Source organism: Glycine soja, chromosome 10 (genome assembly GCF_004193775.1).
Source record: "Glycine soja cultivar W05 chromosome 10, ASM419377v2, whole genome shotgun sequence".
Lineage (NCBI taxonomy): Eukaryota > Viridiplantae > Streptophyta > Magnoliopsida > Fabales > Fabaceae > Glycine > Glycine soja.
This window is the reverse complement of record NC_041011.1, coordinates 36,041,159-36,055,791: the sequence shown is the minus strand read 5'-3', so window position 1 is coordinate 36,055,791 and position 14,633 is coordinate 36,041,159. Positions and strand designations below refer to the sequence as shown.

The window sequence follows — 14,633 nt, the reverse complement described above, 5'->3', positions numbered from 1 at the left end:
ATACAATACAATAGAAGGCTATGAATATGAAGATGCCATACTCTGCCTTGCTAGTTTTGTTCCTTTCGCTTACCTTCTTCACCCCTTCGACGCTTGCTGGGTTGAGGATTTCTCTAAAAGCTCCAATGGTTCCACCACCTTCTTTTCACCATCCTTATAAGCCCCCAGATATTTCGAGTCCTCCGATACCAAGGGAACCCGCTCCTTATAAGCCCCCACCATTGTATAGATCTACTTCCCAGAAACCTTAAGATCGATCAATGTCCCTATAGTACTCTTTGCAGCAGCAGAATGTGTCTACCTCATCTTCAGCTAGTGTGTTTATTAGAATAATTTAACTTTCTCAAATGCATTAGTGAATATCGTGATGTGTCTTAAGCTTGTATCTGGATGTGGTTGATTTATAATAAAATTTAAAAGGAAAAAAAAATAACGGACAGGACACATATAAGGGTGCCTTATAATTTCACAATCGTCCTTTGCTTGTTTTTCTGTTTTATTCATATTTCTCTTATTTTGTACTTGTTTATTATGGCTTTACATTGGTAATCAATAAAGTATTATATGTATTTAAGTAATTTTTTCATATTTTATTTATGGAAAACAAAATTGATTGAGAGAAGGGTTGCTTCCATGCATACAAAACTACACAAACCAAATCTGAGCGAGGATTTGTAGAATCCGCCTCAAATCCTATCTTTGTAAGGGTAGAAGACTAATCATGCGGGTTAACCTCTCGTTGGCTCTTTTTCAAATCTTAAAAAGTTAAAATTTAGTAATTTGATTTTAGTGCTAGCAGCTTGTTCAGAATCAGAGTTATGGATTTCAGCAGCTTTTTTCTTGTTTTTCCAGGCACAATATAATTCAAGCATTCAAGTCATTGTTTAACATGCATAAGATCTTAATTTTTTTTGTGAACTGATCATGAATTTTTTTTTATTAGATGACCCAATTATAAGCACAAGGTGTGCCAATAACTAAGCCAAAGATCAACATATAAAAATGCTTTTACATATACATCAAATAATAATTTGAGTTAATAAAAGATTACGTACGCACGTGATTTTTTTTTTTGTCCATAAATAAAATATGAATATTATAAAGAAAATGGGTATAAGGGATACCAGAGCAGCTTACAGGAAGAGAGTATAAATACCCAGCTTAAGCAAAAACTACAATGTCTAGTCGATTTTTTTTTGCTGGTCCAAATGACTATTTTGGCCGTAATGGTTATTTAAATTTATATACAGATTGTGCATATATAAAAATAACTACTTCCCCATAGGTAGGGCAGTTGGAACAAACCGTATGCATCCAAATCACCAAAAGTAACTATCTAATAACTTATGAATATACCACCAAACTTTAAAGAATTTAGATCACAAACGTATGAAGCCTACGTTCCAGAGAGAATCCGTATTTGTTGGAATTAAAATTCCCGATCTCAACGTTGCCATACTATGCTAAAATGATAGTCATCATGACCGTGATACTAAAAATAAATATAGAAATTTGAGTAAATAATCCTATGTTTCAAAGAAATTTATACTTCGTTGATAGGAACTGGATTTTATATACATGTGTTCAAGGTTTATATACTAAATTTTATTTACTATATTATATATGTAAGTAGTTGTGTTTTATATACTAAATTTTCGTATGCAGTTGATTAAAATTATGTTGACTTTCATAAAATTAAATAAAAATTATGATGACTAATTGATTAAAAATAATTTTTAGCGATAGAGAATCGGGGCATAGACGAACAGAGCTCTTGAATAAAGAAAGGAAGTTAGTATTGTTGCTGGCATATACCAAACAGTAAACACAATAAAAATAAATAAAGAAGCTCAGTGGTAGACTAGGTCAATCTCTTTAAGATATTCCGTGATTCTGTTTGAATTCTGCAGTAGTGTACAATATCGTCATCCCCAGGATAAAATAGCTAGCTCTCTAAACCTGACTAAAGACACTCTATACAAAAGAAAACCAACACTCTCGAAAACTCAGTTTCTTGCTAACCTTTTATAACCAAAGAACACAATAATTTTTTTTTAACTACTGTCTCTCTTTTTTCTCTTCTCATGTTTTGTTCCTCATTTTTTTTATAACTTTTAAAAAAGGTTTTAAAACTCATTAAATCATATGGAGGAACGAAACATAAGATCCCAAAAGCTTCTTATACATATCTCCATTTACAATATATCCTTGCATTCAAATTACCAAATGTTTTCTGAAGTGGATCTCACTGAGTTCTGTGGTTCCACTTTGATCCTATTTAGAAAAATCCTTCTATCTGTTAATGTACTTTACTAATGACTTTCTGAACTATGGTTATCTTTAAGAGATTCTATGATCCTTCATAATCCTACTTGAGGAGACTCTACTACCCACTAAAGGGTTTTCAATCCATACATAAGCTAGTTTGGTAACTATTCCCTCGAATACTTTCTACTCCGGTAGATACTCATCATCATCTCTCCCCCTGAGCTTCTAATTGGTTGTCTCTTATCCCTAAGTCATAATTTTATTCTTATATAAAATAATCACACTAAAGTTTGAATCTAAAATTTTATACGTACTACTTTAAACTACCTACTAGACCAACCCTGGTGGTTGCTATCCTAAGTCATATAATTAACCTTTTTTTAAAAAAATATTCTTATCAAACCACTTTATAAAAAATGGTTCAGTTGATTGAATCATTTTTATAAAAAGGTTTGATTCGATTCGGCTTGATTTTAAAAAAAAAAAATCAAAATTTTGCTGAGTCATGTTGAGTATAAATGATATTTCTTGTTAGATAGTAAATTCATGTATGCTGGAAGCCTAACAAGCAACAAATAATAATTAAGAAAAAGCCAAAACTTTCAAAAGGACATAACACTTCCAATAAACGATACATACCATGATGCAGAGGAAGAAAACCGATCTTGACTTTTTCAATATAAACCACACTAGGGTTATTATTTAAATGTTTAAATTGTACTATTTTTATATTTATTGGCATAATTAGACATTGGTCTAACATGTTAATTAATATATATATATATATATATATATATATATATATATATATATATTCAGAATTGGATGGATGATCCAACGGCTAAACGCACTGGTTTAAGGTTAAATGATTCAGTTTTAGGGTAAATGATTCAATCAGATCGACTCAATTTTAATAAAATATATTTTTTAAATAATTTAGTATAATTTCTTAATAATGTTAAACAAAAAATAATATGATAGGCATAAATTAATAATAATAAATAAATAAATAAATAAACTTCACTTAAAATTATCATGAGTTATAATATTTTTTTCTTTTTTAAAATTAAAACAACGTTACTTTGAAAAAAAATTATAAAAAAAACAATTTTAATTAAAACTGTTTAAATCGATTAACCCACCAAATTTACTATTTTTTACTGGTTTCCGACCGATTCAACATTTTTGAACCGGATCAAGGATATACTAATTTTCAGAAAATATTAGATCAGACATATGATTCCCTCCCAATGGAACCTGCGAGTCCGATTTTCAAAACATTAATGTATATAAATAACATTAGAATCCGGAACAGACCAAGAAAATTTTATATTTATGACGGATATTTAATTGCCAATACTCATACTTTCATTTGGGTTTTTGTCATTTTTTTTATATTTTTCTCTAGAAACTGATCACCAATAAGTTGTTAATGATTATAAAAAGTTAAAAATATAAGTGAAGTCTTATGTGGTGATGAATAAACAATATTAACAGGCTTGAGGTTGGTTCCTAGCTATTACGTAAAAATGGTGGCGATATTTCATTTGAGAAAGGAAAATTTCTGCATTATTTAATATTGTCAACTCAAAAGTTACATCCAATTCTTAATCAGCAAGACTAAAAAAAAAAACAACTATTAATTATTATAACTTAAGTACAACAGGGGTCCATAAAAAAAGTACAAAAGAGAGTCCTAAAACATAAATTCATTAAGGGCATGCATTTCATAGTCTAAGTAGTATATTCAACTTGTTATTGAATTTAATTTGAGACTCATGACAGAGTACCCATAATTTGATGTAATTGATTTTGTCAAATTTGCTCTAGAAGTAGAGCACCCAATAAGATGTCAATAATTATAAAAAGTTTTAAAAAATAAAAATAAAGAATCAGCATAGCTAGATATCACAATAACAATTAGAAGATGTGTCCCTAATAGCTGACGTAGAATTGGTGGTGATTCTTTACTGTGATATCTATCTATGGGCGTCGGTATTAGAAAACCGCTAAAAACCATCTCAATTTTTTAAATAAAAAATAAGTTAGTGATATTTATTTAGAATTTTATCGTTTAGTTAAATAGAATTTAGTGATAATTAGAATGCGCAATATTATTTAGATGTTTAATTTTATAATAATTTTCCTTGAACTTTGTACTTTCAACTCTTTTCTTCCCACTCTATCTAAACCTAGCTATATATTACAAGTATGCAATAATTAATATATAGAAAATATTTCTATCAGGAAAAATATATACATCTCTTATAAAACTTATTAAGTTCAAACTTTTTTTTTTATGCAAGGAATTAAATAAGATAATAAGAAATTTATAACATTCGCACCCTTTACTCAATCAATTAAGTTAGATATTCTTAATAGTTCACACTAATTAGGCAATATGTGTTCTAGCATTATAAAAAACAAATCATTAAAATATTTAGTAATAAGTTACTTTGAAATTTAAGGAAGGGTAAATAATTAATTTTTTTTCAAAAGTGTGATGTGATTCTTAAAAAATGAAAAAAAAAATACAAATAGTATTTGAATATACCAAAGTGTGATAAATGAATTATGTCATTAAACTTGTGAGACCATTTTTCATAAGTTGTAATATTTAATGATCAATTTGATAATAAGTTATATTTTTAGGATCAGTTTGAGGGACTAATATTTGTAATTAAATTGTTTGTGTGACTAATTTATTGTATTTTTTTACATATTTATATTTTCATCTTTTAAAAATCAATTTATCAATGTCTCTGATTTCAACAACAAATTTGAGTATTACCTTTTAAGGAAATTAATAAAAATCTCAATCATATATACAATAAGAATAATAGTAATATTATATTATTTTCTTTTATCATATTTTCTAACATTATAAACAATAAATCATCGGCATCATTAAGTTACTTTTTAAATTTAAAGAAAAAAATAATTCTCAATGATATATCCATAATCTTAATGACGGGATGGTTGCAATATCAATCATGGTTATCAAATTCTTGAGTTAACTCGTTAATTCTTACGCGTTTACGAATCTACTTATCCTTTATGAGTTGACTTGTATGTAAACTCTCTTTTTAGTAAACTCTATAAATTCTAAGTAAACTCCTCTCGAGTTTACCAAGAGTTAACGAGTCAGTAAGTTAACAAAGTTAGAAAAAAATGTAAGTCATTTTGAGTTGTTTTTTGTCGGTTTAGTGTTCAACATATCTTCATTTAGTGTGTTGTTCCCGAATAAAAAAATTCACCTTTAATAACATCAAACATTTATTCTCTAATAACATCAAGCACTCAATGAAAATGATCTATCACTATTATATATTGCAAGTTATTATCTAGTAATGATACATTACTAGACTTGCTTATTTAAGTATTGTGAAATTTATAATTTACTATTTTACTTTATTATATTGTTAAAATGTTTAATTAATATGTTATTTATAAATATTTTGTAATTATTTTTATATGAAATGAACTGTTACTAGTCTACGAGTTGAGTTTATGAAACTCGTTTAGATAAATTCTTCATTTTGATAACTTTGGTTGATCTCAATCTGACCTCCCTAGATACTCGAGTCCTTTTTTTCTGCTATTGGTTTCTGTGGAGATCTCAAAATGATGTTAACAAGTTTTAAATATTGGCCATGATAGCGTTTATGATTTTGTTGCGTTTGATGATACCGTGACAAATTACAGATAAATGTAATCAATATGATTTCAACTGCGATCGTGAACAGTTAAAAAATCTTAATGTTGTTGTCCAAATCGGTCGCAGACCGATATTTAAAACCTTGAACTGTTAATTATTTTTCATGATGAAGTGCTTCCAATCTGGTCCATCATTAACCAGACCAAGTTAATGGCAGCCATGATTGTTGGAAGCTAGCTCTAGAGGTAATCTAGGTAACTCAGCATTTGGTGGTTTAATTAGAGAAAATATGAGTCATTTATGTTTGCTTTTCTACGCTTGTAGTTGTCCTTTCTTTTTCTTATTGATAATAAAAGAATAAAAGCAACCGTTTTATTTTTTTTACAGAATAAAAGTAACATTCTATTATTCTAGCATATTGTATATGAGAATAATAGAATATTGTATATTATAATTTACAATGTAGTTAGAAGTCATAAATTAAGATTCTGAAGTATATTATACTCAATAAGGCAATTTTCATGATGAAAGTTTAGTGGTTGATGATTAAAAATTGAAATACATGTTTATTGAATCAAAGAAAATAATTGATTTCAATTTAAATCTATAAAAATATCATCCTTTTATATAATTAAAGTTTGCAATACATCATTTTTTTTATTTTTCTTTCTTTCGAGTATCATCATTAAAATGTATGTTTGAAAGGGTTTAATTATTTTATTTCCCTTCAAATTAGAGACATATATTTGTTTTGTTGGTTTTGCATTTCTTCTTATAAAATAGGTTGGAGATATTTCACTAATGTTATTTTAGAATATTTTCAATGAAATTCTATCAAAAAAATAGTTTCAATGAAATTATGGGCGAGACAGAAGAGTATGACTCTTAATTATTTAAACTCCTTAATTAATCAAAATTAATATGCTGCATAAATGCACCTATATAAAGTAAACTTGTAACTCCTAGTTAGCATTTATGTTAATATTATTTAAAAGGCATATGGAAGAGATTGATGCGAGGGAATGATTTTTGTGAAGACAACTCCTCCCAAAATTTAGTTGGTTATATGAGAATGAAGTTTAAGCTTATTGGACACCTGAGATGCATCACACACTATTAGAAATTACACTTTCAATATCGGTTATTTAGGACATTCTACATCGGTTCTAAAACCGATGTTGAAAGTGCCGATGTTGAATGTCTTTGTTAACATCGATTTTGAAAAACCGATATTAACATAAATACGATAATATCAATTTTCTAAATACCCGATGTTATAGACAATGTACTACAACAACAAAAAAGTGTATGCATGACGAACCTTGACATCGATTTTGTAGTAAAATCGATGTTAATGTTATATATTGACATCGGTTCTCTAACAAAATCGATGTTAATATATTACATTAACATCGGTTTCAGTAGAAAACCGATGTCAACATTGATGATGCATACACTTATTTGTTGTAGTTCTTTGTATATAACATCGGTTATCTATAAATAACCGATGTTAATATCCAAACGTTAACATCGGTTATTTATAGATAATCGATGTTAATATGTAAACGTTGACATCGGTTTTCTAGTATAACCGATGTTAATATACAAATGTTAACATCGGTTATGTATAAATAACCGATGTTAATATGTAAACATTGACATCGGTTTTCTAGTATAACCGATGTTAAGGTGCAGGTTGACATCGGTTTTTGTAAATAACCGATGTTGTTTACTATATTTACATCGGTTTTTGTTAATAACCGATGTTGTTTGCAAGTATTTTTATATAAACTTTTTGTTTTTACAATAAACCCAAATTTGTACCTAGAAAATGCAATTTCAGACCCAATTCACAGCAAATAAACATCTTATTCTGCTTTGAATCAGTTTTAATCATAATAAACATTGAATAATTGATTTATCATAAACAACAATCAACAAATAAATTCAATGTTCAAATTACATAGGAAATGTAAAAAATGTTAAACCAAAGTAAACTAAGCTAAACTGAATGTCCCTAAATCCTAGGTCTAATCTCTAACTCGGAGATAATACTGTGCCCACTGGATCCGCAATGCCTTTAATCTCTCTGGCTCTAATGGTCTAGTATCGTTAAAATACTGCATGATGAAATAAATCATAATAAGTTAATAATATAATACAAATTATAAAAAAAATCGAATTTGTTTGAAATAAACGTACCGGTTCCCAGTTATTCCTAAAAGTTCCTAAAATGATGGTGGACATCCAGTGCATGACATAGTAGCCACACTCAGTACTTCCTTTTTGTCTATTACACTAAATACATAATGAAATTTGAATATTAATTAAACAACTAGTGTACAGACACATAAGAAATATATATAAGTGGAAGTTTTATGTAAATTATGTACCTTGACGACAATCCACCTAGCAGGATCCTTTGATTTAGGTTGTGGAGCATCATCAAGACCTTTTAAAGCACTGTTCCATTCGAGTAACAATTAAAAAGTGATGTTGTTGAGGTATTTCAATGCAAATGTATTGAAAAGAACACTAACCTGTTAATAATCCCCCTAAGGTAGTTGTCTGGCTTATTATGCAATAAACAAAACCAGACAACTAGGTGTTCCTTGGGAAGGATGACCACCATCTGCCAGTGTTCATTGCATTGGAGACGAATATGGGTTAGTATATTAGTAAACATTAATTAAATTCAGTTATTTTGTGTGACTTACCCATTTAGGTAGGCTCCAAGATAGACATCGCGTTTTGAACTCTACATCCAAGTCTTTATGTAACTTTCAGACTCAAATTGCGATTGTCTTACCTCTGAATGGACTATGGCTCGAGGAATCCATAGATATCAGAATTCCCCGCTCACATACTTGTTTCAATGAGATGCCTGTTTATGTTAAGTCAAAGTTAAATATTTATGAATTGAAAGTAATAACTTGGGTAATTAAAAGTAATATAAAATGACTTACAGAATCCACAACTGTAACACTGATATGCTGAGACATTGACCATCATGTGCGATTTCAGAAGAGGTCTTCGTGCTTTATGTAGAGCGGGAAATCTGGATTAAAGACCCCGAACACGGTGGCATCCCATGTAACCTGGTAAGGCTTCAAGAAAAGCTCTCGGATGGTCAATGTCATCAGATAAAGCAGATCATCGACCTCTGGATCGGGCTTTGGAGGTGGTTTTGCCGGAGACACAGCTACCTATTCATGAAACAAAGTTAAATGGCTTAATTTGAGGCACACTGAATGAATTAATTTAAAAAGAAGAAACATATAGTAAAAGTAAAGTACCTACTATGATAAAGACTTGATCAGATGTGTCGGCAAAGCAAGGAAGGTGTGAAGTGCCTGCCCCACTAAGGAAACCTCATCAGTGGGTACAAAAACTAGAGCATCTGCATCTGTAACCTCCTCCACACTCACCTTTACTTGGCCAGGCAACAAAGGAGTGTTATGAACAACAGTGAATCTCTCATAAACTCTCCCCAGGGCAACCAAGCGGGCAGGATCTACTTCGATGTACAAGCCGCACCTATCAGAGTCACTCGTCTCAGGATTGTTTCCTGAGGGATCAACACAACTCCCCTTTGTACTTACTCGAAGACCGAAGGGACCAACCAGAGGCTCGGGAGACAATGCAAGTTCCTGAGATTGCATCAGTCATTGAATCTGGGACCGCATCTGGCTGAAGGATGACATGAGTTGCCGTGTCACTTTTTCTGTGATGGACTCCTCTAGCTGGTCCCTGATTTGCTGGGTCAGCTACTGCAATTCTTCAAGAGGTAGAGAGGAAGATTTGTGGGACGTCCGTGGAGCCAATCCAAAGTATTTCTTGATGGTGACACCGGCTCCAGCAGCATGAACACGTCCAGGGTGCTCTACACGTCCAATAGCAGCGGTGAGAACATTCTGGCATCCATGGGGGACGAAGGATCCCTTTGTCGCCTGATCCTCAAAGGAATCCTGCACAGAAAACACACATTTGTACATGGCATTCACAAAATATTGAAATATAATTCTAATGGTTAGTTGAAAATGACTTACGATCTTCGTAGTGATTTCCTTTGCGACCTCAGTCGTCATCTCCCCTGTTTTCTTCGTGCGGGCCATCTTCCACTTCACGTGGCGTCTGATCGGGGATGGAGGATCGATGACGCCATCAACGCTTCTTGACTGTTCAGCTTCCTCCAGCTTCTTCATCTTCTCAGCCAAGAGCTTCTTCTCCAAATAGTCATAACCCCCACGAGACAAAACGTGGGGGGCAGTGTTCTGCTTCTGGATGGCCTGTGCCTTTTTGCGCACATCTTGCAAAAATTAAACAACAATCTTTCAAATTGCTAAAATGAAGTATAACAACTTAATGTTTTTTGAAAAACAACTTAAATGGCAAGGAACATACCTCCCAAGAAGGGTCTCTGCGAGTCTGGCAAAACTGGGCCTATTTTTCCTTGCTGATGTCGTATTTCTCACAGACAGTGTCCTCCACACCATCCCGATCGGCTGCAAAAGCTCATTTCCTCGTGAGGTCTGATTCAAACTCTCTCCATCTCCCGCCCACGTCTGAAGTAACTTCCATTTTGTCCTACTGTCAGAAGCCTCTAGGATATCAAATTCCATCTGACAACATCAAATAGGGTTTATTTGTTACAATAATGTATTTTTTGGCTATTAATTAAACAAAATCAAATAAGAAAAGAAAAATACTTGAATATCCTCCCAAATCAGGTCTTTCTGAGCAGTAAGGTCCTTCCAATTCTCGTAGGTGACATCCACCTTATCATGCGCCACAATCCCCAAATATGTTCTTAATTTCTTCCTGTGGGGACCGTCAGCCTTGCCGGTAGTAGGATCAACATGGACCACTAGTCTCTTAGCACCAGGTGGTCTAGTAGACAACGATCGTAGATGTGAGGCTTTGCGTGTCCGCTTCACGGTAGACGGCGAAGCCGATGCGTCCGAAGGAGTAGGAGGAGGAGGAGGAAGAGGGGAGACAGGTGGAGAAGCCATGATCTTTTATACAATAACATACAACAACATACAAAATGTAAATTTTGATTGCAGACAATTATCAACATCAAGACTCCTTTATGTAAGTAATCTAGAGTAGTGGGGTTCGGGGGTGGTCATGCTTTATTATTGTAAGTGTGTGTGTGTGTGTCTCTTTGTCTCTCTATGTGTGTGTGTGTGTGTGTGTGTGTGTGTGTGTGTGTGTGTGTGTGCTTTCAAAAAAGGACTAATCAAAAGAGGATAAGTCATAAGTGGTTTACTAGTGCTTTTTAATTGTGATTCAAAACAGGATAAGATGTAATAGTAGTTCAAAAGTCTGATAAATTGAGGTTGATGATGTCTTGTGATACTTGTGCTTTAAATTTGTTTCAAGACATGAAAGAAAATTACTGTGTAGCACAAATAACAATAATCGTAGAGAGGTGAAGATTACATAGTGTGCACTCAAAGCTAGATTTCCATGGGATTTAAAGGATGTCAAAGAGGGATCAATGCAAGCAAACTTTTCTTAGATTTTTGGAATTGTAGAGAAATCATTGAGAACAGTACTTTAAACTCTTGGGGAAGGAATGACATGAAGACCTTGAATGATGAAGGAATGAAATTGGGGTTTACCAAGGGAGGGGTTGATTGGGGTTGGTGTCATCTTGAAAAATACACATCTAGATGGCATCCTTAGGACTTCATACAACTCATGTTTGTCACCAGTTTCATCATCCACCACCCTTACCTTCTCTGGCTTCTCACGTTTATTGTTGTTAAACCCATATTTATGTTATCCTCCCTTCATGTCTTGTTTTATCACAACTTTAGCCGAATCTCTTATCTTCAGCACAGTTGAATCTCCTGTCTTATTCTCCAATGACACACTTTGATGATCTGTATATCTTTTCTTCATATGTTCTAGTGCTTCAGCTTCAGAATGCATAGAGCAATCTGAACTTTCCAGTGATCACCAAAGGCTTTTGCATCAGCATTGACACTCTCCACCCTTTTTGATTTATGCTTCTGTGTTGCATTCCCTGCATCAGCACCAATATATGGTTCTTCCTCCTTTATGCTTCTACATTGACAATTTGAGATTTATAAGGAGGAAGCAGGGATATATTAAAATTCAAATAAAATACAACCATATTTTCTTAATTTAAAATGTGAGATATATTATTTTAATTAACATTCATAGTTTTGTATTTTTGATCATTTACTTCTTAAACAATAAATATTTGTGAATTTTTAAAATGATTAAATGATACAATAATTTTATTTTATCTTACAATAATAGGTTAAATTACTAACTAATTTACCAATGATTCAGAGACCTGTTGAATCGTCATTGACATTTTAGAAAGGTCGATTTCCTTTTGACAACGCCATGGAACTTGATCGCAGCTCGATCATAAGCCCTGAAACATAATAATAATAATAATAATAATAATAATAATAATAATAATAATAATAATAATAATAGTACGAAATATTTCTTACGCTTAAACAAAACCTAAAACACTTAATCACGAAATTCAAATTACCTTGCCGCAGCATGCATTGTGTCAAATCCACCTAAAAGAAAATAAAGAAAAAGAATGCGATATTAAAGAAAACTCTAGTTAATATAAAGCGAATCTTCTACTTGCACAATCAAATACATTGTGAGGAATTAACACAAAAATGTGATATCCTCCCCAAGTGAATCATGAATTCTTCACACCGCAAGCACTTGAACAATCAATTTCTGCAAACACAACCTTATGCATCAGTCAAGTCAATGTTTTTTCCATCATAATTCAGAAAAACAAAATACCCTATACCTGAGGGTACTCCACCCAAGGGGCCCAAACAAAATTACATATACACACAATATCATAGGGAGTAAAATCAGTAATTGCTTATGGTAATTGTTAACAGACTAAACATAACAAAAATAGACTTGATAAATCAGTAATTCCTATTATATTAAAAGAATTATACATGTCTTCTTTATTTTATTTATATAATCAACTGCACAATATCATTAGAATCCAAAAATATACGTACAATAAAATATCGTTATTTCTATTTTTGTTAACTTTATAATAAAAAATTAGGTTTGGGACCTGTGCTTTGCACGATTTTTAAAAAATTTAAAGTGAGAAAAAAAAACAAAAGGAAAAAGTGGATAAAAAAGAAACGTGTTGTTGTGGGACAATATATATATATATATATATAAAAGGACATTGAACAGTGCTGATTTAAAAAGATGCAAGATTCATATTACCTCATTCTTGTGAGTTCCTCCTCCTCTTTGCTATAACAATTATACATGTCCTTCTGCCAAGTTCATCTATCTGAGTAGTAAACCTCACAGCATTGAAGTTTACTCGGCATCGTAGCTTCTGAATCTCACCAGGTAGTCCATTATTTGCAAGTCTAGCATCTGTTCTATTTAGCTGTATGACCTTGTGTTTCAGCAATAGAAGAAGGACCTGCTTAAGTAGTTAAGGACAATTAGTTGCTAACTTGGAATAATGAACTGAGTCAAAATCTGATAAGTGCAAAGATAATGTGAACCAAGCAAAATACCTGATTTTCATAGTATGAGATATTAGACCAGCTAATGGGTGGCATTGAGTATAATAATCCTAGTTCAACTCTTTTCTTGACCTTAGGTGGCGGTATCTTTATTATTCGAACCTCGTCTCTCAAGGAGGTAATGAAATGATCTACATCAAATATATCTTTGAAGTCACTGCCACATCAAGGAGACATGATATCAAAGAAATGAAGATATTTCAATTATTTTTAAACATACCAAACAAAACAAAAACATAATAGAAACATAGACTATAAGAATATGAGATTCTCTACCTAGAAAACAATACCTTATGCTCACTGCTCTTCCTGCATTTTTGAAAATGGTAAACACCAATCCAAGCTCATCTCTTGCTCGAATATGAGTGTTATTTAAGAAAGAAACTATACACATATAAATATACAATTCTAAATACAAATCTATTAAAATGATGGAATGAAAATATATCCCATGTGAAAAATAAATAATTTTAAAAGTGACACTTCAAATTAAAATAAGAAATATGAAAACATACCCAAAAATATCATCTTGACATTTGATCAAACACATAACCTGCAACCAATAAATGTCCTAATGAACATGATCATAAAATGCATAACTTGCAACCAATAAATGTCCTAATGAACATGATCATAAAATGCAAAACTGTGAGCACTAAAAATAATCCTGCAGACAATGGGAAGAGACATGTCAAAAGAGGATTTCATAATAGGGGTTGATTTTAGTCAATTTGATTTAATATTAATGTTTAAAAAATATTTAATAGAATCAATTCTTCTAGCTATTTCATTATTTATATGTAATAAACATTTTTATTTCATTACAAATCGATTTGTTTATTCAGTTTTGGAAAACTGAATAAACATTTAAATCATCATCGTACATTTTTCCTATCTTATATGTTCTTCAACACATATTTTCATTTTTTCATTGTTTTTCCTTCTTAACCTAATACTTTTTTAATGTCTCAATTGACTTAAACCTATGCGACTAACAATGACCCTGTTTGTGTAAGTGAGATGTGAAAGTTCTTATAACAATGCATCATCCAATAAATTTGACGAGGAATAGAATTTGGAGACGAAGAACTATCTACTATTTTAACATCACATAACAACTAAATATA

General features: G+C 31.6%; 1 protein-coding gene across 1 annotated transcript; it reads right to left on the bottom strand.

The window, feature by feature from the left end:
- Positions 1-13,193: 13,193 nt before the first annotated feature.
- Positions 13,194-14,093, bottom strand: LOC114371695 (rhamnogalacturonan I rhamnosyltransferase 1-like). Its single transcript, XM_028329053.1, has 3 exons — positions 14,022-14,093; positions 13,498-13,637; positions 13,194-13,400 (listed from the first exon to the last, which is right to left on the bottom strand). The coding sequence occupies exons 1-3, from the start codon at positions 14,032-14,034 to the stop codon at positions 13,194-13,196; spliced, it is 360 nt and encodes a 119-aa protein (XP_028184854.1). The 5' UTR covers positions 14,035-14,093.
- Positions 14,094-14,633: the final 540 nt, after the last annotated feature.